This window comes from Stomoxys calcitrans, chromosome 1, assembly GCF_963082655.1.
Source record: "Stomoxys calcitrans chromosome 1, idStoCalc2.1, whole genome shotgun sequence".
In the NCBI taxonomy this organism is placed as follows: domain Eukaryota; kingdom Metazoa; phylum Arthropoda; class Insecta; order Diptera; family Muscidae; genus Stomoxys; species Stomoxys calcitrans.
In genome coordinates this window covers 93173741-93197540 of record NC_081552.1, presented here as the reverse complement: position 1 = coordinate 93197540, position 23800 = coordinate 93173741, and the positions used below count along the sequence as shown (strand labels likewise).

Here is a 23800-nt window from a genome sequence, read left to right as displayed (position 1 = left end):
AGCAGTTTGTACATTTTGTAATTTACCTAAAATCTTTGATGTAAACACAAAATTGACATTGGCCACATGTTTAAATCAACATTGCATGACATGGCGAAACAATTAAGGTGGTCTCATTTGTACAACAACCACAAATTATACGTTGCAATCCGCCATCTTGTCATAAAGCTGATAGATGTTTTTCCAACACACTCAAAGAAATTTGTATACGTGGCGTAAATAAGCAGAGAATATGCGAGAAAGAAGGTAATAACAAAGAGAATGGAAACAAAAATCTGACATTTTAATACCGTCAAACCTGGTCGGCTGTTAACAGCTCTTTGCGTGAGACCACCATATTAAATCTGCCTTCATTAAATGACAACGAAATGTGAACTTTCTATTCCCAACGATTAATCTTAATGTGTAAACACCACTCGCAATTCAAATAACTTTTTATCATGACGTTACGCGAAGCAATTAATTGAGTATTGACATCTCTGTACTTTGAACAGCTGTCTTCTTCGGATGAATTTCCCTTTTCGCTCGAAGTGTTTGTTTTTTAAGTGCTAATCCAGAACAACGACCGCAGTATTTTTGGCTTGTGTAGTTTTTCAAATTAAATTCGCTAAAAACCCATTAGAATATTACGCATTTTTATTCCTTTTTAATTTACGTCATCGTTGATTGTTGCAAAATCAAATAGTGCTGAAAGGATCATCTCCAAACTAAGGTAAAACTATTTCTGTTCTCATAATTTGCAATAGCAGACCCTGCGTTCCTCTCTTCAATTGAAAATTCTTCTTGTTTTTGTTACTTGGTTTTGCTGCAACATTTACGTCTTCGTCGTGGTCATTGTTTTTACAAATGATGCCACCTACCATTCGAATAAACCGTTTCACTGTAACAGGTCATGTGTAATTCAGTATGTTTGGTGCTTCAACCAATATTGCTATGACATTGTTTAAAAATAAAGTTAATATCAAGTTTTTTACAAATTTAAAGTGGGCTAGTTAACATTTACGTTTTTCGTCAAACAATAGTCATCCAATACATTCTTCTTTTCAATGAACGCGTATCTCATTTTTTGTCTCACAACTTCTCAATTGCAGGGCATGACTACTACCTACCGCCATCAACTATGACTCAATTTAACCAAAAGTGTTTTATCTTGTTCGTACCGTTTGCATTTATTGTACTAAGAGTATCGTGAAAATTTAAAACCTTTGTTATTTTGATAAATACACTATTTGTTCATGTTTTGCATAGTTCATATGGTTTTCTATGATCTTATCTAATCGACTTTGTTTAATCGTAGTGACATTATACAAATCAACTTACATACGTATTTTTAGTAATCCACAAAAACTATTCAAGGATTCTTTTATATAAATACCTTGTAAAAATTGACACCGATGCGCCAGATTAAGCACAGAAAATATAAAAAATGAATTGAATCAATCATCTATTTAAATAAATCTGATTTTTTTCAATTGCGATAGTGATTAAAATTGAGACAATTTTCATTTAAAAGTAAATTGATTCAATCATTTGTTTAATTGAATCTGAAATTGTTTTCAATTACCAGCGTAATTGAAATTTTTTAATTGAATCTGAAAAAATTTTAAATATAAAATATGGTTGAAAATGTTAACCCTTTTCCATTTGAACAATAAGTTAATTTTTTTAATACCCAACACACTTTTATGCGCGTTCTTTTTTGAAAAAGTCTTGCTGCTCGAAATTTTGATAAATACTTTCTATGTAAAGCCCAATTTTTTAAGAGCTATAGGAAGGGTTTTTTTTATTTGAATCGATAGTACGGTCCTTATAATTTAATGTTTGAAGATTATACCATGTTAATGTTGACCGTAACCGTGACTGCGCCTCAAATGGTCCATCCGCTTAGTCCAATTTTGCCATACTCTTTTCAACATTTCGGTCGGTATCTCACGAATAAATGCTTCAATGTTGTCTTCCAATGCCTCAATTGAAGCGGACTTATCTGTAAAGACATGAGCTTTTACAAATCACCACAAAAAATAGTCTAAATGCGTTAAATCGCACGATCTAGGGCGCCAATTGACCGGCCCCAATCGTTAAATAAAATGTTCATCGAACTCGCCTCTCAATAATTGCATTGTTACGCGTGCTGTGTGGCATGTGGCACCGTTGTATTGAAACCACATGTCATACAAGTCGAGCTCTTGCATTTTCGGCAAAAAAAAAGAGTTTGCTATCATCTCACGGCAGCGCTCACCATTCACGTTACGATTCGCATCATCTTTGAAGAAGTACGGTCCAATGATGCCAACAGCCCATAATCCGCACCAAACTGTGACTTTTCTTGATGCATTGGTAGCTCTTGCAATGCTTTTGGATGATCTTCACTCCAAAGTCGACAATTCTGCTTAAAATGGAAGAAGCGCGACTTACAAACTTGAATAAAACTAGCGATCTTCAGTTGGTACGTTCTTTATTATTTTTTTTTGCTTTGATCTTGATCTGATCTTGATCAGATTGAAATTTTTATTTTCCAACAATTGTTTGTTGCTTAAAATATTTTGTGAATTGTTGAATCTGCAAAGCGACGAAAGCGATGTCGATGCTTAGGTCGCTGTTTGCTGTTAATTGCTTAAAATTCAAACTATTCTTTTAAGTATTTTTGGATGATTATGCTGATTTCGCCAAAATTCAACAAAATAATGCATATTAGGTTGCTATTAGGGTGAAGGTACATAACTCGCGCGATGAACTTTCTTAACAGAGCACGCATTTTGATAATAAAATTCAATAAGTTGCAAGCATTGCTCGTTTATAAGACGATTCATGGTTAAATTAAAGACTAAACTGAAGATGTTTGACAGCGAAACAAAACACGAAACGTGCGCGGAGCTGTTTAAACCAGTGTTTTCAAAAAAGTTTAGAGCTAAAATGTCACCGTATATAAGAGGAAACTCCCATACAAACAGTTTTTCGACTACCATATTACATTTATAGACGCAATTCTAATCTTCTTCCATTATCACCGGGTAACCTTGAAAATGGGCCCAAGAAGCTTAACATATTTAAACCAAGTTGTATAGATATCGATGGTGTGCCCTATACAGGGCGCTTTTCGAAAAAAATTGAATTTAAAATTTGTATATTTTCAATGTTTTCAATAAATTTTTAATTGATCCAATCAAAAAATCAATTGGAAATTTTGGAAACTTCCATCATTTTTTAATTGGATCAATCAAAAAATTAATATGAATGTTCAAAAATTTTTAATAATTTTTTTTTATTGAATATGCAATTTTTTTAATTGAAAATTTTTCAATTACCTTTTTCAAAAACTGAAATTGTTATTATCATCTTCGTGAGTGAAGCAGTTTGAATTAAAAAATTAATGGGATCATGTTTGTGCCTGTAATATTTTAGGTTTAAAGTTTTTATACAAAAAGCTCCGATTTGAACATAAACTTTATTGGACTGCTTCTTTTCAACGAGTGATATAAAAATTCAATATATGCAAAAATTTTCTCAAAACTATCAAAATGGATTTACCACAAAAAGGTTTTATGTACAAAAAAGGTTTATTTTAAACATACATACAATAGAATTTACCAGTATATGCCACTACAAATAGACTGGTTAGTGCTAAGATGTGCAAGGGAGTATGCATGTTTATTAGTTTGTGTGTATAGTTGCACTGCTGCCAGGTACCAAACCATGCAGTTTCATTAAACAACAACAATGTGAGTGTAGAGCAAGTGCATTTATGTAATACAAGGCCGGTCTTGCGGTTAATAGATCAATTAATTTCGTGATTGAACACAATTTTTATTTTTTCTGTGTAAAACAAGTCTTTTGTGCTGAACGTTGGATCGATCATATCCAAATGCGGCATACAGGAATACCCTGTACTTAGAATATTTTCAATACCCTGTACCTAGAATATTTTCAAATTTTCGCATGAACATGCCATTAAGAAAAGAATAATTTTCTCATATCAAATAGTGGTGTCTGATACAAGTTTAGGCTCAATGAAAAGGGACATCCCTTTTAGTTTTTGTGTTGTTCTCAACGGGACCCAGGCGTTTAGCGCCAAAGGCGGATATGATTACCTCTGAGCTAGATGGATCCTGCGACATATATAAATGAGCTCTGCCCGATTCTCTATTGCATGTCCCTTCACTCAGAAACTTCAGGTACAATGTGTTCGTTCTTGAATCTTAGGATAAGTTGAGTAAAAGATTTAGATATAGAAACAGTAAATTTAAATGGAAATTGAACGTTAAACCAACGGACAACAAAAAGGAAGGAGCCATGCGAGCCGGAGAAGACATTCATAAGGGAGTCTTTCCTTCAGTCAGCCATTTCATATCCGCACAGCGTAACGAGAAGGGAGTGTTTCTGAACAGAATCCTGTCGCAGGACCAAGTGGTAAACAGCGATCGCCACGGTTGACCCAGATCTGGTCTAAGGAAGAGTTGCAGAAAACTCTTCAATATGATGAAAGCCAAAAGGGCACCACACGGCTGTGACGTCTTCTATAAGGCTGAATTAATACAAGGGAGATCTAAGCCTACAAACCGTATACGGTCCTACCGTATTTAAAAGTCACAGATACACATTTCTCTCCAACGCACATTGTGGCGCCAGAAGGGGGTGTTACTGACATATTTCGTAGGAGGTTGGGGAAATTGTGTCTCAGTCAAAAATCCTTTGGGCTATAAAAAGTTTCGACTCCTTTAAATCATAAGGCCATGATGATATATTACCGATTTAATTACAAACTGTGTCCGAAAGACTAGCTCCTTGGCTAAGAGAGATATACTCTGCTTTTATCAGTACGTCGTATATACCTACTGGATAGAGAGACACAAATGTAATTTTTATTCCGAAAGCAGGGAAACCGTACACGCGAACGCGAAATATTTTCGTGCTATTAATCTGCAATCCCTTATGCTGGAAAATATGACAAGTTTTATAGAAACATATCTTAGGGCAAAGATCTCTGAAGATCGCCTTTTTTGTCATCACTTTATTTTACAACTCTGAATTATTCCTTTTTTGTTATGTTTGTAATTTTAAATCAGTTGCTTGTATGAATTCAAAGAGGTAGCATTATAGTCCACTGCCGTAAAAATAGCTTAAACGGATAATACGCGCGTGTGTTTCTTTGTCAGGCACGGGATGTTGCAAGTCCACTGCAACATCCCTTCACGACATGAACGCCTACATAGAAGGTTTTCTCGCCGTCAAAGAATATAAAATATAGCATTTTTTGACATTGAAGGTGCTTTCAATAATTTAAAAGAATCCCATGGCAGCCGGTTGTACATAAACATAAAACCGCCGTCAATCATGAAGGAGCTGCTGTTTCAAGGTATCAAAACTACCGTGAGAAAGTTTATTAATAACTAACTCACTAAAAGGTACATTACGGCGGGCTTGGGATCTGTAGATGAGCAGAGGTACACCTCAAGTAGTTGTACTGCCTCTCCTCTACTTTTGAATATAGCCATTAACAATATGTTATTGTCTCTGGAAGAAAAATGTGTAAAAGTGGTCGCGTATGCTGATGACGTGGCTACAGCGGTTAGGGGAAAGTTTTCCAGCACTCTTAGAGATAAAATTCAGGAAGCTCTACGTACGACAGTGAAGTAGGCTACCGAAAGTAGTCCAGACATAAACCCGTCTATAAGTTACCCACAGTGGCACCTGTCTCCTTGATTGGAGGGAATGTTGTTGAAAGCGCAAAATAAATTGGTGTTTTGCTGGACACGAAATTGAACTTTTAATGAAATGTTGCAGTATTCCTGATAAAACCGATTGGAACCACAATAACCCTAGTAATAAATACGTGGACTTCTATACTGATGGTTCCAGAGTAGACGATATGGTGGGGTGTATTCTGAATAAAAAGCACTGATCACGAGATGGCTGATCGTTTCAAAATTCATCTTTTTTGGGTGCAGGACCACAGAGACAACCCAAAGAATTGTAGAGCTGATGAGCTTGCGGGCTAGGATCAACCCTAAATATTTCTGGAGAATGCCTCTGGAGAAAAGTTATCTAGAGTCCACGATGAGGCCCGAAGGGTAACGAATGGCAGATGTTTGGCAGGACGGCATGTGAATTCTGAAAATAATGTGACCCTGTTTAAGACTTGAAGAGGTCTACCGCTTTGCTGTCGTTGGCTTGGACAGGGGTCTCGTTCATTGTGCCCGTCATGACAGGTCACTGTATGATCGGAAAACATTCTGATAGACTGGTAGATAGAGAAATATATGCGTTATAATTGCCCCACTGGCAGGCAGAAGGAGTTCCACTTTAGGTTCTTGGTTCTAATTTTGTAGGACTTGTCTGAATTAGCGGATGTGCAAATTCTCTATTTGTTGGACTTTTTAAAAAGAACTAAATGGATCAAGGGTAGGAAATATAACGCATTTTCCTTCTTTTGTTTCTGTAGTATCACAATAGACGAATCAAAGTCTGACTGCCAACTGCAGGGCAGTGACAATATGCAACCCACACATTATTTTCTGGTGCCACCCGTCCTCTCGTAAAAAATTGGTCAAAAATTGAGAAAAAATCGTCATAAAATCGTCACAACTAAAAATTGAAATTTTTGTTGAGTAAAAGACATCTGGAAGCTCAAATAATAAAGGATACTCGATTTTGTTTCGGAGCCCACCGTAGTGCAAAAGTTTGCATTTCTGCCTATGACGTTGAACGCCAGGATTTGAGTCCAGTCGAGGCAACCAGAAAAAAATTTCAGCAGTGGTTAGTACCTCCTATTGCTGACGAATTTGTGAAGTACTATGCCATGGTAAAACTTTTCCCCAAAGACGTGTCGCACGCAGTGAATCGAACTGCAGTCATTTATATGTTCCCTAACGGAATGTTCATGGGCAAATTTTCATTTTGCTCAATTTTTTTACTATTACTTTCAATTAAACATTTAATATCCGGAGATAAAATTTCATTTATATTTTCTTTGAACACAAAAAATCAATAAAATCTTCTCTAGAGACAAAATTTTAATACAAACTTCATCAAAGAAAAAAGAAATTTTCGTTAAACACAAAATTTTATTTAAATCTTTAACATTTTATAAGAATTTCTCTGAGGACAAAGACTCATTGAAATGTTGATTCAAGGCAAACTTTCAGAATGAAAAGCTTAAGAAACTCTAAAAATTTATTTATATTGAAATATCGATTTTTTCACAGAATTTATTCTACATATTGATATAGTCAGTCGACAAAAATGTCTCTTTGATACTGCTTGTGCTTTTCTTATCCGCATCGCATTTGAATTTTCGCTCTTGTGTAAACTCATACATTTTTTGTGTTGCGTATTCCTTTTTTTTTTTTGTTCTCTGAGACTGTTGAATAAATACTTACTGAGCGGACAGTTTTTTTTTAATTATGGCATCCTCCTCAGGAGGGAACTATTACGGAATACTTGGGTCCAACCCATCGCCCAAACATAAAAAACTAATAACCTAGTAAACCTCAATAAAGCTTCTGATTTTCCCTACATTATTGTTAAAAAAAACAGCTTCGTAAAACCTCAACAACCACAATATAAAGTTATAAAAAGTAAAAAATCCGAAAAACCTATCCGGAGCCACAACATTTTTTTTAAGTTTCAAAAGCTCTTGAATGTATTTCGTCCGAAGCCCCACTAGAGGTTAGCTTCCTGCGGGACGGTAACTTACTAGTCTTAGCAAAAAACGAGACACAAGCCAATCGTTTCCTTAAAGCCACTAACCTACAAGGCGTTTGCTTAATCGAAAGTCACTTCCATCCTAAACTTAACATCGTAAAAGGAGTGGTTTTCTCCAGGGATCTAATCGATCGTACGGAGGAAGAAATTGTGGAAGGACTCAAACATGAAGGTGTAGTTGGCTGTCGGAAAATTACAAGTTTTGTTTATGGTAAGGTGACAATCACGACGATACACATTCTCGACTTCAACCTTTTCCAACATCCAACTGAAGTTAAAGCAGGTAAAGTACTTAACTGCAAACACAGTGCAAAAAATGTTTTAAACTGGGACACACAAAGAAATATTGTAGAAGTGAACAAGAAATGTGTGAGGTGTGTTCTTCAACTCTACATGAGCCAAGCATATGTACCATAGTTCTTTGCGTTAATTGCAATCACGAACACAGGTCCAATATCAAAAATTGTCCCGTTGTAAAGCAAAGACAGAAAATTTTCAAAATAAAAACTATTGAAAGAATCCCATACAATGAAAGAAAAAGCAGCACCGATTTAAAACTTTGAAATTCCAACAAAACAATTAAAGAATACCAAAGAAGAAAATCAAAAAAATTACAGGCCCAAAATAAAAACAACAATCCTACACCAAATAATAACAAATAACTCTAAACCCATATACCAAACAACAACAATTTTAACCTCTCATGATACATCGCCAAATATCGCTCTCAGAAAATATACTAGCAATAAAGAAAAATCTAACTTTCACTCAACAAGCCAAAAATACTCAAAAAGAAACATCTAAGATACTCATCGATCAACGCTTACACAAACAAATACAACACGCACTCTCAATCACTCAATGCACCTCCCTCCAAACATTTGGAAGTGACTTTCTCACTCCCTCGCAGAATAGTCACTTTTTAGGTCCTTTTGTATGATAGTTTGTAGAGATTTCAAGATTTACAACAACAAAATGCATTACTGTCGAAATTCTATCATTCATGTTTCGCTAATTAGTTTCTCATAATCAACTGTTATTGCTACAAATTTAAAAATAGATTTTTTGTTATTGTTTTGGACGCTAACTCAAAAAACCCCAAACAAGAGAATGTATGTTAACTTAGCCTTCTGTAATGAAGAAAGGCCGGTAGCACAGAGGGATAGCATACGCCTCACAATCGTAAGGTTGGCTGTTCAAATCCCAGTCAGGGAAAATCATTGCAAAGAAAATCTTCGATTATTAATCTTGATTTGGAAAAGAAATAAATTAGAAAGAGAAATAAAAATAAGCCTCACTCTAAAAGGTAAAAAAAGACATTTGGCAAATAAATTTTTATTTTTATAAATGACGTTGATAATCGAATTTTACACTTTTTTTAGTCCCTATTTAGTCACTCATAGGTATATATCGCCAAGTGGCACGTTTTCTCCCGTACCGAGACACTAATTAGAGTAAAAAATGAAATCGCCTGAGATTGTTTTCAACTTCCTTGAGTGCAGATTTAGTGACTCGCACGATAGAAAATGTTTGGAGGGCTACTACAAATGTAAATAGTTCATCATCACTGTACAGCCCAAACATAACACCAACATCTACTCAAATCCCAACAAATACTCACCACTCTCGACTAATACTGATAAACAACATAAAAACAACATCAATGAAGCTAGAATAACACACAGGAGAGAAGAGATAGATACTCCAATTGAAAATATGGATAACTGAGCTTCTCTCTTTGTTTTCTTTCTCTTAACGTTTAAGGTAATGTTTAAAGTGTTTACGTCATATCAGATACTTCAGTGGAATATAAACGGTTTTTATAACAATCTCCATGAGCTGCAAATATTAATACGGGAACATTCACCAGATCTTATCGCTGTTCAAGAAACTCATCACTCTCACTATTCATTAAAATTTAGCGGATGCACCTCTTACACTTCTACATATGATGCGACCAAGCAAGGCGGAGCAACTATTTTCATTAAAAACAAACTAAAGCAAGAAAGTTTGATGCCATCAACAAAGATTGCTATTGGTGTTGAAGTTTTCCTTGATTTCAAACTCAAAGTCATTTCACTGTACCTGAATCCAGCAGAATCATTGTCATTTGGGAATATAACTTCCCTTTTTTCAAATAACAATCATCAAACTATTATTTTAGAAGACTTCAATGCACATTAACCTTTGCGGGGGTCGCCAGACACATTGCACAAAGGACGGATAGTTGAAAATTTAATAATTCAATCCAATATGGTTCGTTTGAACAACGGATCAGCTACTCACTTTTCTATCAGGTCCACTTTCACCCATATAGACCTATCACTCGCTTCAGGAGACATATTACCGATCGAATCCTGGCGTGCCGATAAGCAACTAAATGGTAGTGATCACTTTCCCATCTATATTCAGATTAAAAAAAGAGTATACACGGCTCTTGAAACTCACCTTAGACAGCCAAGGTTCAATATAAGTTAGGCTAATTCGCCTAAATTTAAGGAAATGCTAGAGGATGTTCATTATGAGAAACCCTCCCACCGCCGCCAAGTTACTGCTAATGTATGGATGCCACATTACAGAAACAAAAAAATTAAAAATATTAATACTGGTGGAGTAACAGTCTAATTCTATCATTCATGTTTCGCTAATTAGTTTCTCATAATCAACTGTTATTGCTACAAATTTAAAAATAGATTTTTTGTTATTGTTTTGGACGCTAACTCAAAAAACCCCAAACAAGAGAATGTATGTTAACTTAGCCTTCTGTAATGAAGAAAGGCCGGTAGCACAGAGGGATAGCATACGCCTCACAATCGTAAGGTTGGCTGTTCAAATCCCAGTCAGGGAAAATCATTGCAAAGAAAATCTTCGATTATTAATCTTGATTTGGAAAAGAAATAAATTAGAAAGAGAAATAAAAATAAGCCTCACTCTAAAAGGTAAAAAAAGACATTTGGCAAATAAATTTTTATTTTTATAAATGACGTTGATAATCGAATTTTACACTTTTTTTAGTCCCTATTTAGTCACTCATAGGTATATATCGCCAAGTGGCACTTTTTCTCCCGTACCGAGACACTAATTAGAGTAAAAAATGAAATCGCCTGAGATTGTTTTCAACTTCCTTGAGTGCAGATTTAGTGACTCGCACGATAGAAAATGTTTGGAGGGCTACTACAAATGTAAATAGTTCATCATCACTGTACAGCCCAAACATAACACCAACATCTACTCAAATCCCAACAAATACTCACCACTCTCGACTAATACTGATAAACAACATAAAAACAACATCAATGAAGCTAGAATAACACACAGGAGAGAAGAGATAGATACTCCAATTGAAAATATGGATAACTGAGCTTCTCTCTTTGTTTTCTTTCTCTTAACGTTTAAGGTAATGTTTAAAGTGTTTACGTCATATCAGATACTTCAGTGGAATATAAACGGTTTTTATAACAATCTCCATGAGCTGCAAATATTAATACGGGAACATTCACCAGATCTTATCGCTGTTCAAGAAACTCATCACTCTCACTATTCATTAAAATTTAGCGGATGCACCTCTTACACTTCTACATATGATGCGACCAAGCAAGGCGGAGCAACTATTTTCATTAAAAACAAACTAAAGCAAGAAAGTTTGATGCCATCAACAAAGTTTGCTATTGGTGTTGAAGTTTTCCTTGATTTCAAACTCAAAGTCATTTCACTGTACCTGAATCCAGCAGAATCATTGTCATTTGGGAATATAACTTCCCTTTTTTCAAATAACAATCATCAAACTATTATTTTAGAAGACTTCAATGCACATTAACCTTTGCGGGGGTCACCAGACACATTGCACAAAGGACGGATAGTTGAAAATTTAATAATTCAATCCAATATGGTTCGTTTGAACAACGGATCAGCTACTCACTTTTCTATCAGGTCCACTTTCACCCATATAGACCTATCACTCGCTTCAGGAGACATATTACCGATCGAATCCTGGCGTGCCGATAAGCAACTAAATGGTAGTGATCACTTTCCCATCTATATTCAGATTAAAAAAAGAGTATACACGGCTCTTGAAACTCACCTTAGACAGCCAAGGTTCAATATAAGTTAGGCTAATTCGCCTAAATTTAAGGAAATGCTAGAGGATGTTCATTATGAGAAACCCTCCCACCGCCGCCAAGTTACTGCTAATGTATGGATGCCACATTACAGAAACAAAAAAATTAAAAATATTAATACTGGTGGAGTAACAGTCTAAAGATCTTACGCGACAATAAGCAAAGGCCTTTCGATAAATTTAGAAAACATCCAACTATAGAAAATAGATTGGCATACAAAAAATCAGATGCCTTTTTCAAATTCAACAGCGGAAAAGCTAAACGGGAATCTTTTGCAAAGTTCACCAGCGAAATCACAACTGATACTCCACAAACTAAACTTTGGAACAATATCGGTAAACTAAAGGGGTCGAACGACTTTAATGGTACTTCACATATTTACATATTCACATATACACATAATTATAAATTGTACGCGTGAAATTTCTAATAATTTTGCAGAATTTTGGTCTCAACAATACAGTGATGATAACTTTCCCAACAGATGTGGTAACAACAAAAATTCAATAAACTTGTCTGTCGATTATTTTATTGTACCTTCTGCCAGAGTGTTGGAACAAGACTTTAAAATCTTTGAATTGCAATATTCTCTACGCCTTCTTAAAGGTTCAACTTCAGGTTTTGATAGAATATCATATCCTATGTTACAAAACCTACCACCAAACATACTTGCTTCAATTGTACAACATAATTTATGAAAACGGTATCCTGCCTGATCAATGGAAAATCTCCACGATAGTGCCAATACCTAAACCTAACAAAGATTTCACCCTGTTTGTCAAAGAAAATTTGAAAAAATGGTTGCTAAAAGACTCGTTTGGATCCTTCTCAAAAAAAAAAAATTATTAAGTAAACAACGAGTTGCATTTAAACCTAAAAAAGGCATAATTGATGCACTCACATACTTTGACCACAAAGCTGCAAACATATTATCGCACAGAGGTCATCTTTCCATCTTATCAATCGATTTTGATAAGGCTTTTGACCGAATCGGAGTTCATACTATAATATCTCAACTAATCGAGTGGAAACTCAGCAAACGGATTATTAGTTTTGTATGGATTTATGACAAAGCGCAAAATGCGAGTAAGAGTGAAGAACATATACTCTTCTATAAAGCCTTTCAACAATGGTATTCCCCAGGAATCTCCTTTGTCGTAATACTATTCCAGATTGCAATTAAAAACCTAACCCGAATAGTCTGCAACCAGAAGTATTTCAAACATGTCATCTATGCTGACGACCTGTATATTATGGCGAAACATAAGGTAAACTCAAACTTACAGATCGAGATTGACGACCTATATCAGAACATCAATAGCTGGTGCGATGAAACTGCCTCCACATCTGCAGAAAGCGCAGTTGTGCCGGTAACAGTATCACAATACAAGAACACAAATTAGAACTTGTTAAAGCTTTTAGAATTTTAGGAGTAATTTTTAATAGCAGTTTCTCTTGGACCTCTTATGTGAACTTTTTGAAATTTTCACTTCAACCTTCAAAGAAAGGCAATTCCCACCCTAACGCTGTCTTGAACGTAGTCCGCTGCGTCATTCTGGAGATATATATGGCTGCATAATTTTTAGAAAATGTCCGGTTTGGCAATTGAAGAAAATCACAACAGTTTTTCATTCAGCAATAAAAGTCACACTAGGAGTAAAATCTAGTCCAATAAGAAACCTTTTGACTACAACTGGCTTTGAAACATTAAGAGAAAGATTTAATGGATTGACAGCGAAGTTTATTACCAAAATATTAATTCCTAATCTAATCTAATAAATCGGATTTCTTTCATTTAATCGCAGCAACCTCTAAGAGTACCATCTACTATATCTCTGGCAATGAGTGGAGCCAATGAAATGAGTATTGATACAAAACCACAAAAAGCCTATGTCCCAACTGAACCTCCTTGGAAGTTTAAACCAAACATTTTCATTGATACTTTTCTACATATTGGTAAAAACTTAACACCTCCATGTTACTTTCTATCTACCTTCAACCAAATTTCCATCTTTTACAAAAAATAAAAATTGGAAAATTATTGTAACGGATGGATCCAAAACCTCTCTCTCAAATGAAAGGTATTTAGGATAAGAAAACGTATCTGATATCCAATTGTCGGACTAAGTGTAGAGGGGGACACCCAACCCCAAAACACCCCTCAATCGGACATATCTCCGACCACGACAATATGGGACTCAAATGAAAGTAATTTGCGAGTAGAATACGAATCTAATATCCAAATGTGGGACCACGTTTCTGGGGGTCCACCACTTCCCCAAATAGGACAAATTTACTGATCATGGCAATATGGGCCTCAAATAAAAGGTATTTAAGTGCAGAGTACGAATCTTATATCCAAATATGGGACCAAGTGTTTGGGGGGCCGCCTCTCCCCAAAGGGGACAAAATTACGACCATAGCAATATGGGGCTCTAATGAAAGGTCTTTGGCAGTTAAGCACGAATCCGATATCAATATTCTGGAAAAGTGTCTATGGGGCCACCCCACCTCCACAACACCACCCAAATAGGAAGTATTTTCTGACTATTGCAATAAGAGGGTTTTTAGAGTAGAACACGAATCCGATATATATTTTCAAGGCCAACTCACTGAGTGGCCGCCCATCCCCCCAAAAAAAACCCCAAGCCAGTCATGTTTGCCCACTATGGAAATATGGGGCTCAAATTAAAGGTATTTGGGAGAAGACCACGTATTTGATATCAACATTAGGGACCAACTGTCTAGGGCACGTCCCACCGCTATAACAATCCCCAAATAGGACGTATTTGCTCACCACGACAATTTGGCTCTTAAAGAGAGTGGAACTAAATATTTATAGTTTTTAGGGCCAATACCCCAAACCGGACATATTTGCTGACTTTTGCAATAAGGAGTTTAAATGAGATTAGAAAACGAATTTGATATCCATTTTGAGGCCAATGGCAAAAGGGGGTTCAAATAAATTATATATAGATATATGAGAATAGAGCACGTTGCTGATATATTTTCCGGGCTTAGTGTTTGGTGGACCACCCCAAACCCCAAAACACCCCTAAATAGGGCATATTTACCGACCATGTCGATGTGGAGCTTAAATGAAAGGTATTGGGGGGTAAAGCAAGAATTGATACCCACATTCGGGACCAATTTTCTGGGGGTCTACCCCTTTCCCAAAAATACCCCACAAACAGCAATTTTTTACTAACCGTCGCAATATGGGGCCCAAATAAAGGTATTTGGGAGTAGAATACGAATATCGAAATGTGGGATCATGTATTTGGGGCACCGCTCTTATATATAAAGTAAAAGAAGGCGCAGAGGAGCAGGCCCGGGTCAGGTAGTCTTATATATAAAATTCAATTTGTGTTTGTTTGTCGGTTCGTTTGTTCCGTATGGACTCAAAAACGGCAGAACCGATTACCTTCAAATTTCCACAGATTGTGTACGTTGGGTCGGAAGGAAACATAGGCTATATAAATTTTTGATATCGGGAGGGTGTCGGATCCTCCCCCTTAGCCCAAAAGTACTACCCAAAAATAAAAGGGGGCCGATCGGGACAATATGGGATTCAAATGAAAGGTATTTAAGAGTAGAGTACGAATTCATAATAAAAGTTAGGTCCAAGTACCTGGGGGTTCGCCCCAGCTCCAAACCCCCTTAAAATAGGTTTACTTGACGATCATGACAATTGGGACTCAAATAAAAGGTAGTCGGTAGTAAATTAAGAATATGGTGAGGAAGTAGGAATAGGCTTTATTATTAATTGATATCGGAAGGGGGCGGACCCTCCACCGTTACCCCAAAAACACCACCCTAAATCTAAAGTGGACCGATAAGGACAATATGGGTATCAAATGAAAAGTATGCGGGAGTGGATAACGAATCTGGCATACAAAATCATGTCGAAGTATAGGGGGTCACCCCACCCTCACAGAAACTCCCAATATGGGCACATTAGCCAATCACGGATATATGGGACTCGGTTTGTTTGTTCCGTATAGACCTAAAAAAGGCAGAACCGATTTTCTCGAAATTTTCGCATATTGTGTAGGTTGGTCTGGTAGGAAACATAGTCTATATAATTTTTCGGTATCGGAAGGGGGACGAACCCTTCTTCTTATGCCAAAAACATAACCCAAAATCAAAAGTGGACCGATCGGGGCAATATAGGCATCAAATGAAAGGTATTGAAGAGTATAATACGAATATGGTATTAAAATTTGAGTCTTAGTACCCATCGGGACGCCCCAACCCCAAAACTCCCCCAAACAGATACATTGGAGGTTAATTTCAATATGACCAGAAAACGAATATGGTATTAAAATTTGGGTCAAATGAAAAGTATAAGGCAGTAGATTACAAATTTGGCATAAAACATTAGGTCCAAGTAATGTTCGCCCACCCCCAAACACCCCCAAATGGGCATATTAGCCGGCCATGGCTATATTGGACTCAAATGAAAGGTATTAGGAAGTAGATTACGAATAAGACATTAAAATTTGCGTTCAAGTCAAGGTGGCGCTTTTCCTCCTAAAGATACGTCAAATGGGTTATTTGACTCTTTATGACAATATGGGACTCAAATGAAGGGTATTTGAGAGTAGAAAACGGGTTTGATATCCAATTTTGGAGCCAAGTTTTTTGGGGTACATCCTATAGCACCTCCTAAACTGAACTTAATTTCCGTTGGGAATAAAGAACGAATTTGATATCTAATTTCAGTTCGAAGTGGCGGTGGCCGCGCCAACCCCAAAACACCCTCCAAACGGTTCATAACACCTCTTTGCGGAAAATTTTTTAAATGACATTGTACCTCACAAATGTCGCCAACATTAAGGGGGAATAAACACCGCTTCGTCCGATGTTCTCGCCAAGATTCGAACGCGTTCAGCATCATAGGCTACAATGGTACGAATTCGATATCCGCATTCAGGGCGAAGTGACCCCACCCTAAAAAGATATTAGAGGGTTAAAGAAGGCTCAGTGGAGCGGGCCCGGCTAGTAATCTTATATAATATACACTTATAATAGAGATTAGGTCGAAAACCTTTGTTGTTAGAACCTAGTAACTTTTGTATTTATTATCATAATTTATTATGAACCTAAATTCTTTTAATAAATAAATGATAAACAAATATTAATATAGTACTGACAAAGAATTATTAAAAATACATCTTAAAAAATACCGCACATTTTTGGTACAAAAAGCGAGATAGTAAAAACCCGGTTGTGCTACCATATTTAGCAAAAACGTTCCCCTGTTTACCAAAATCGAACTGATAATCTTAATAACTATGTGACCTAAGAAGTATAAAAAAACGTCAAGACATAAGAAGACTTAGACGTCACGTCTACTCGCACCGGGTGTGTTTACTGATTCGGTAGCTTGATCAGTAGTCATCACCGTCAGATGATAGTTCGGTCGTATAGCCGCGAGACTGATTGGCCTGTCGTCATTGGGCAGAGAGTGAATCGATTTTCTGCATTTCCGGCCAGCAAACCATATGCATTTTATAAGTGCAAGAAGAAACACATCAAGTCGAAATTCAGAGAAATTTGAAGCAAGTGAACGTGACCGAAGGGGACAATAAAAAAAAACAAGTTTCGGCTCGGTAATTGCTTGACTCATCCGAGTTTGCATATCAAAGTTCTAGTTCTGATGAGAGAACGAAAAAAAATTCGATTCAGAACTTTATATCCTCCGTAAATTCATTTTGAATGCTTCATATCATGCACCATTCGTTGCATTTATTCGCATCGCCTCGTTTTTATACCCTCCATCATTTTATACCCTCCTTATTTTCAAATTTCGTGAAAACTATTAAGTTTTGTGTAACCAAAAAGCGCGTTTCAAAAGTTTTTTCGAGGAATGGAAAAAAACGGAAAAATATCTTAGAAGGACTACTTTGAAGGGGACAAGATAGTTATTGATGAATAAATCAATACCTTTTAAAAAAATTAAATAACGGTTATTTTTTGATTAGACCTTCTACTAATTTCGTCATTCCGTTTGTAACACATTGAAATATTCATCAGAGACCCAACAAATTTTTTTCGTCTGTTTGCTGAAAGCTCGCAAACTTTCGAAGGAGTAAGGCTAGCCGCTTGAAATTTCACACAAATACTTCCTGATAGTGTAGGTCGGTTAATAGAGCTTATATAGGAAAAGTCTTGGAAAGAACCTACCCCATGCGATTCATTGTGGAGGGTATATAAGATTCGGCCCGGTCGAACTTAACGCACCTTTGTTTTTTTCAATTTTTACTTTCAGTCTAACTTTACTAGCATCTACATTTATTTTTGATTTTTTAATCAGAAAACAGGCAAATATCTTCAACAGATTTTCGAGTTTCATTAAGAGACGCTTGTACGAACTACGCTTTCAATTAAAACCACAGTTTGTTACAAACTGAATGCGTATAAAAAAATCTGTACGTGCTAATACGATATGAATTGACACAAAAACACACAATCCAATGACCTTTTCGAATTCAAGAGAGTAATGAAATATTGCTTTCAAATGATACTCCCTCCATATACACACATGCAAGCATTTTCATTCATACAGAAATATTGTATATATTCGAAAGTATTCCAGAGTATTGCAAGCCCCATTTATTGTATAAAATAAAAAAAATGGAAATGCCTGGTATTTTTTCACATCCAAGTGCTTCTTATCACAAATACTCGTTGGTTCACTGTAATACCGGCTAATGTTGCTTTACTTGTTTATTGCATCATTCATTGACACTTATAAAGGAAACATTCCCAAAAGAAGCCCTACAAGACATGTGCTGGAGATCAAGTTTCCGCCGTGTCGAAACTCAGGAAGAAGAAGATAGTAAACGTATGATGGGAAGAATAACAGTATATTTTTGATGAAATGCGATAACTGATATGATAGTGGGAAGGTTTATAATACAGGGTTGTCCAAATGAGATGTTATTAAAAAAGTTAAAATGGGACGGACCTAATCTTGGATAGCCACCAAAAGGTTCCTAGGGTTTAAGAAATCATATCAAGGATCCGATTTTATTGTGGGCCATATCTCCTAATGTACATATTTGGATGCCACTTGGCGCAGGTGTTGTAGAACCTAAGGGTACTTCACTTAGCAAATTTCAGTCAAATCAGTAGTTTAGGCTCTAAAGAAGTCAATACTGAGGAATGATTTTTATGTTTCATGTATCTATCTGGGTTGCATTTGGTGTAAGTGTTGGAGGGCATCATTGTACTACTTTGCGGCTTACCAAAATAGAAACATTTTAGAAGCTCAAAAAATCAAATTGGGGTATCGGTGTGTATGTCCGTCTGAGCAGACGGATGGACGGACATTGCTAGACCGAATTAGAATGTGCAGGACTCCTGCTGCACATCAAGTATCATTTTAGGAACGAAAAAAATCAAATCGGGGGATCGGTTTGTCTGTCCGTCTAAACAGATGTACGAACATTGCTAGATCCTATTAGAATTTAAAAATGCTAGAAAAAGAAACGTCTCGGTTGTTGGTAGGAAATGAACATATTTATTATTTCTTAAAAGCATGCCTTAATACTATAACAACTTACATATACTTATAATTCTACAGACTAAAAAATGCTTAATACCTAAGGACAAACAAATACAAAATACATATAGTTTTTTTTCCATACATAAGGGATTTTCACACAGTCAGCTAGGTTTTTGTTGTTGTAACAGTTTGTTGTGTTTTTTCTATCATCTGCTAGATTCTGTTGAGTATCCAGATCCAAGAAATCTGCGAATAAGATGGAGTATCCAGAGGGATCTGGATCTGAGTTAAACAGGTGTCGTGTTTCGTGTAGTCCCTGGTCACAATCGGGACATACATCCCGCCCGTCCACATCAATCATTGCTCTGCAGGAGTTGAGGCGGCTGCATTTGCCCGATCGTAATTGAGACAGAACTACTCTGGTTTGCCGGGGGCGTTCAATTTCTTCAGGTGCAATGGGAGACGGTCGTTCCCAAGGACTACATTCACCCGGTAGCTATTTACTGCATTTGCTACCGTATCTACATGAATGTTGTCTAGACCCGCTTGATCTAGAGGTTCTCTCTTGTAGCGTTAAAACTCACGCTCTAGATCATGTAGATCTACCTTAAGGCTTCTGGGCGGTGGATATCTATCTACAAGATGATGATTTGGATGGTCTCTGCGATAACAGCCCAAAAATTATTGCTTAGACAGCATGTAGTTATGGGTAGGATTTTTGGCTCCTGGTGGAGTTGGTCTACACGAGAACTGAGAAGACAGCCCGTCGCAGTTCGAAGGACGGCATTATGACAGATCTGAATATTATTCCACTGCGTGTCACAGATCTGACGAGACCACACTGGCGCTGCATAATTTACCACAAACTGGCCAATTGCTTTGTACGTGATCAACAGGGTTTCTTTGTCAGCACCCCAAGTGCTGCCGGTAAGTGACTTGAGGACCTTGTTTCGACTTTTGGCTTTATCGCAAATTGCTGTAGCATGTGGGGAGAATGTTTAAGAGCTGTCAAATGTGACGCCAAGTATTTTGGGACACTTAATGTTCGAAATCATGTCTCCATCGCCCATCACAGTCAGCTGGGCATTCACCTCACGCGTATTTGTAGTGAACAATGTGGTTGAAGATTTCGTGGTCCATTTCGTACCATTGTCCGCATATGATACGATCTCTATGCCATCTGGAGGGGTGGAATTGTTAAAAGACGTGTTTTATATTCAAAAACAAGCAAACGAATGAAAAATTTTATTTTTCAATATACATACAAAGGGTAGTTTTCATAACTAATATTTCATAGCATACTACCATACATTATAACAAAGTTTATTTATTTAAAGTACAATCTTCATTTCCAACACCCCCATTAGATTGGTCTTTAAAGCCAAGTAAATTGCAACAATGGATATGTTTGGGAGCCGGCAATCCTTTCGTCAGTATGTCTGCCACCATATCTCTAGTTTGAATGTAAGCAATCTTAATTTGGTCTTCTTCAATTAATTCTCTAACGAAGTGATGACGAATGTCGATGTGCTTTGAGCGAGCATGAAATGTATTATTATGTGATAAACAAATAGCACTCTTATTATCGCATTTGATTTCAATGGAGTGAATTTCATCAAGTTCTGTGAGCAAGGATTTAAGCCACATTGCTTCTTGTGCTGAAGTCGATAATGCCATGTATTCAGCTTCGGTGGTAGAAAGAGCTGTAGTCTGTTGCTTCTTTGAATTCCACGATATTGGCCCATTTTGAAATTTAAAAACATAACCAGTGGTTGACTTTCTGTCGTCCACATCACCAGCCCAATCAGCATCAGTAAATCCATCTATTTGACTAGATCCATCTTTACTGAATTGCAGTGCATAATGACTTGTCGCCTTAAGGTATCGGAAAATTCTTTTTACAGCTTGCCAGTGTGCTTTACCATAATTTTTATTAAATCGTGAAAGCACCCCCACTGCATATGCAATATCTGGCCTTGTCACCTGCGCTGCATACATTATGCTTCCGACTGCTTCTTGATACGGTATGGTTTTCATTTCGTTTATTTCATCTTCTGTGGTAGGACACATATTCTTGGTAATTTTCTGGTTGATGTCAATTGGACTTTTTCAGCATATCTTCAATGTATAATTTCTGATTCAACCATAGCTTTCCATTCTCACGATCCCGTGTTAATTTCATTCCTAAAATATAGTGGGTTGGACCTAAGTCCTACATCTTAAAACATTTTGAGAGTCTTTCTTTTATGTACTCTTTACTTCTTTGATTATTTGAAAATATCAAAATGTCATCGACGTAAATTGCCACGTACGTTTTCTCTCCGTTTTGAGTTTTGAAATAGATGCATGGCTCTGTTTTGGATTGTGTGAGACCAATTTTCTTCAGAGTTTCATCTAACATTCTATTCCAAACTCTACTCACCTGTTTTAAACCCTATTTGGATTTCTTTAAGCGATATACCTTACGTGTGTCCGACTTGCAACCTTCTGGGATTTTCATGTAAATTTCTTTTTTTAGTTCACTCTGAAGAAACGCTGTCACAACATCCATTTGATCTATGTCCAAGTCATGACGAACGGTCAGGCTGAGAAGAAGTCGAATGGATGAATATCTCACAACTGGTGAGAACGTTTCGCTATAATCAATTCCTTCCTTTTGTGAATATCCTTTTGCCACAAGTCTGGCTTTGTAACGCTCGATTTCACCGTTAGAATTTCGTTTTATTTTGAACGTCCATTTGCTATCAATTGCATTCCTTCCTGGTGGTAAATCAACAATTTCCCAGGTTCCATTTTCAACAAGTGCATTTAGTTCGTCTGATATAGCCTTTTTCCAATGTTCTCTATCAACACATTTTTAAGCTTCTCTCATATTTTTGGGTTCCTCAGAACATTCTATGAGACTTACTTGCGCATACTTTGGATTAGGCTTCATAGTCCTAGATGATCTTCTTAATTTCGGAGATGCGGTTCTACTGTCATCAGATGAATGGTTATCCACACATTCCTCAAACTCATCTTCAGAAATTTGATCAGAAATGTCCTCATTCTCTTGACCATCCGCTTCCTGAATGTTAGGATCTTCTTCCCCCACTGAATCGCATCCGAAATCTATTTTGTAAAATATAATATCACTTTCCCTCTTTGGGTCATCTAAGAATTCAGATTCCAGAAATTTCGCATCCCTGCTCAATGAAACATTTCCAGTTTTAGGATCAAAAAACCTATACGAATTCGGATGTTGTGACTTGAACGACGGCCTTGCATCCAAACACTTTCAAATTCTTCAAATTTGGTTTTCTCCCATACCATGTTTCATAAGGACTAAGGAAATTTTGACGCTTACATGGAGTTCGGTTTATTAAATAAACTGCAGTATTTGCAGCCTCAGCCCAGAAAGTTTTTGGTAGTTTTGAATCAATAAGAAGGCATCTGGTTTTCTCAATGATGGAACGATTAATTCTCTCTGACTTACCATTTTGTTGCGGTGTGAACGGCACCGTGGTCTGATGTTGAATCCCATTTTGCACCATGATGCTTTTCATTTTAGCATTGCAGAACTCGGATCCATTGTCACTTCTAAATGCTTTAATTCTTTTACCAGTCTCATTTTCAACTTGATTTTTGAACTCAAAAACTTCTCAGAGACTTCACTTTTCTTCTTTAAAAAATAAACAAAAATTTTCGATGAAAAGTCGTCAACAAAAATTAGCATGTATTGTGAGCCCGCAAAGGATGGACATTCCATTGGACCACAAACGTCTCTGTGAATCAACTCCAGGAGGTCAGTTGTACGATTGGTTGTTTCATAAAAAGGATATCTTGCAAATTTCCCTTTATAGCATGTAACACACTCGAATTTACAAGGTTCAAAGCAAATTCCATCAACAGTTCCAGAAGCCATTTTCTTCAAAATGTCATTATTCACATGCCCAAAACGCTTGTGCCACATCTGAACTTGATTTTCTTGAGCCTTTCCTGCTAAAGCCTTATGATTCGAAGTCTTTAATTGAAACATACCATCCACATGATTTCCAGTAGCAATAACTTCCTTGTCTTTGGTGATAACCTTACAGCCATTATTAGTGAAACGAACCTCGTGTCCCTTTTGTACTATTTTCGATACTGACAAAAGGTTTAGACATAATTCTGGAACAAACAGTACATCATTGAGCTCAACAGACTCCCTGTTCGCAATTGTAGGCAAATCTATATTTCCAACTCCTTTTACCATCATCTTGGAATTATTTGCAACTGTCACCTCAGCTACTTTTGGTTCAATATTACCATTAAACAATGCCTCATTGGACGACATATGAGCCGATGCTCCAGAATCAAAATACCAGTTCTCTTTTCCGGCACTACTTACCGAAAAGGAACCAATCATTGCATTTGACTTTTTCTTTGTGGTATTTTTGTTTGGGCACTTAGCAGCAATATGTCCAAATTTTTGGCAATTAAAACATTT

The 23800-nt window shown here is 36.6% G+C and overlaps 2 protein-coding genes across 2 annotated transcripts in view; one reads left to right on the top strand and one right to left on the bottom strand.

The window, feature by feature from the left end:
• The first annotated feature begins 494 nt into the window (after positions 1-494).
• Positions 495-23800, top strand: part of LOC106092398 (syntaxin-12) — a 55684-nt gene continuing 32378 nt past the window's right edge. The window contains exon 1 of the mRNA XM_013259239.2: positions 495-712. The gene's annotated coding sequence lies outside the window, so the exon portion shown is untranslated. The remainder of the gene's footprint in view (positions 713-23800) is intronic.
• On the bottom strand, positions 20656-21402 carry LOC131996444 (uncharacterized). Its single transcript, XM_059366162.1, has one exon. It carries the CDS (start codon positions 21400-21402, stop codon positions 20656-20658), a length of 747 nt encoding a protein of 248 aa, XP_059222145.1.

Coding starts and splice junctions, on each gene's coding strand:
- LOC131996444 (XM_059366162.1), bottom strand. CDS start 21,402: ATGTGTCCTACCACAGAAGATGAAATAAACGAAATGAAAACCATACCG.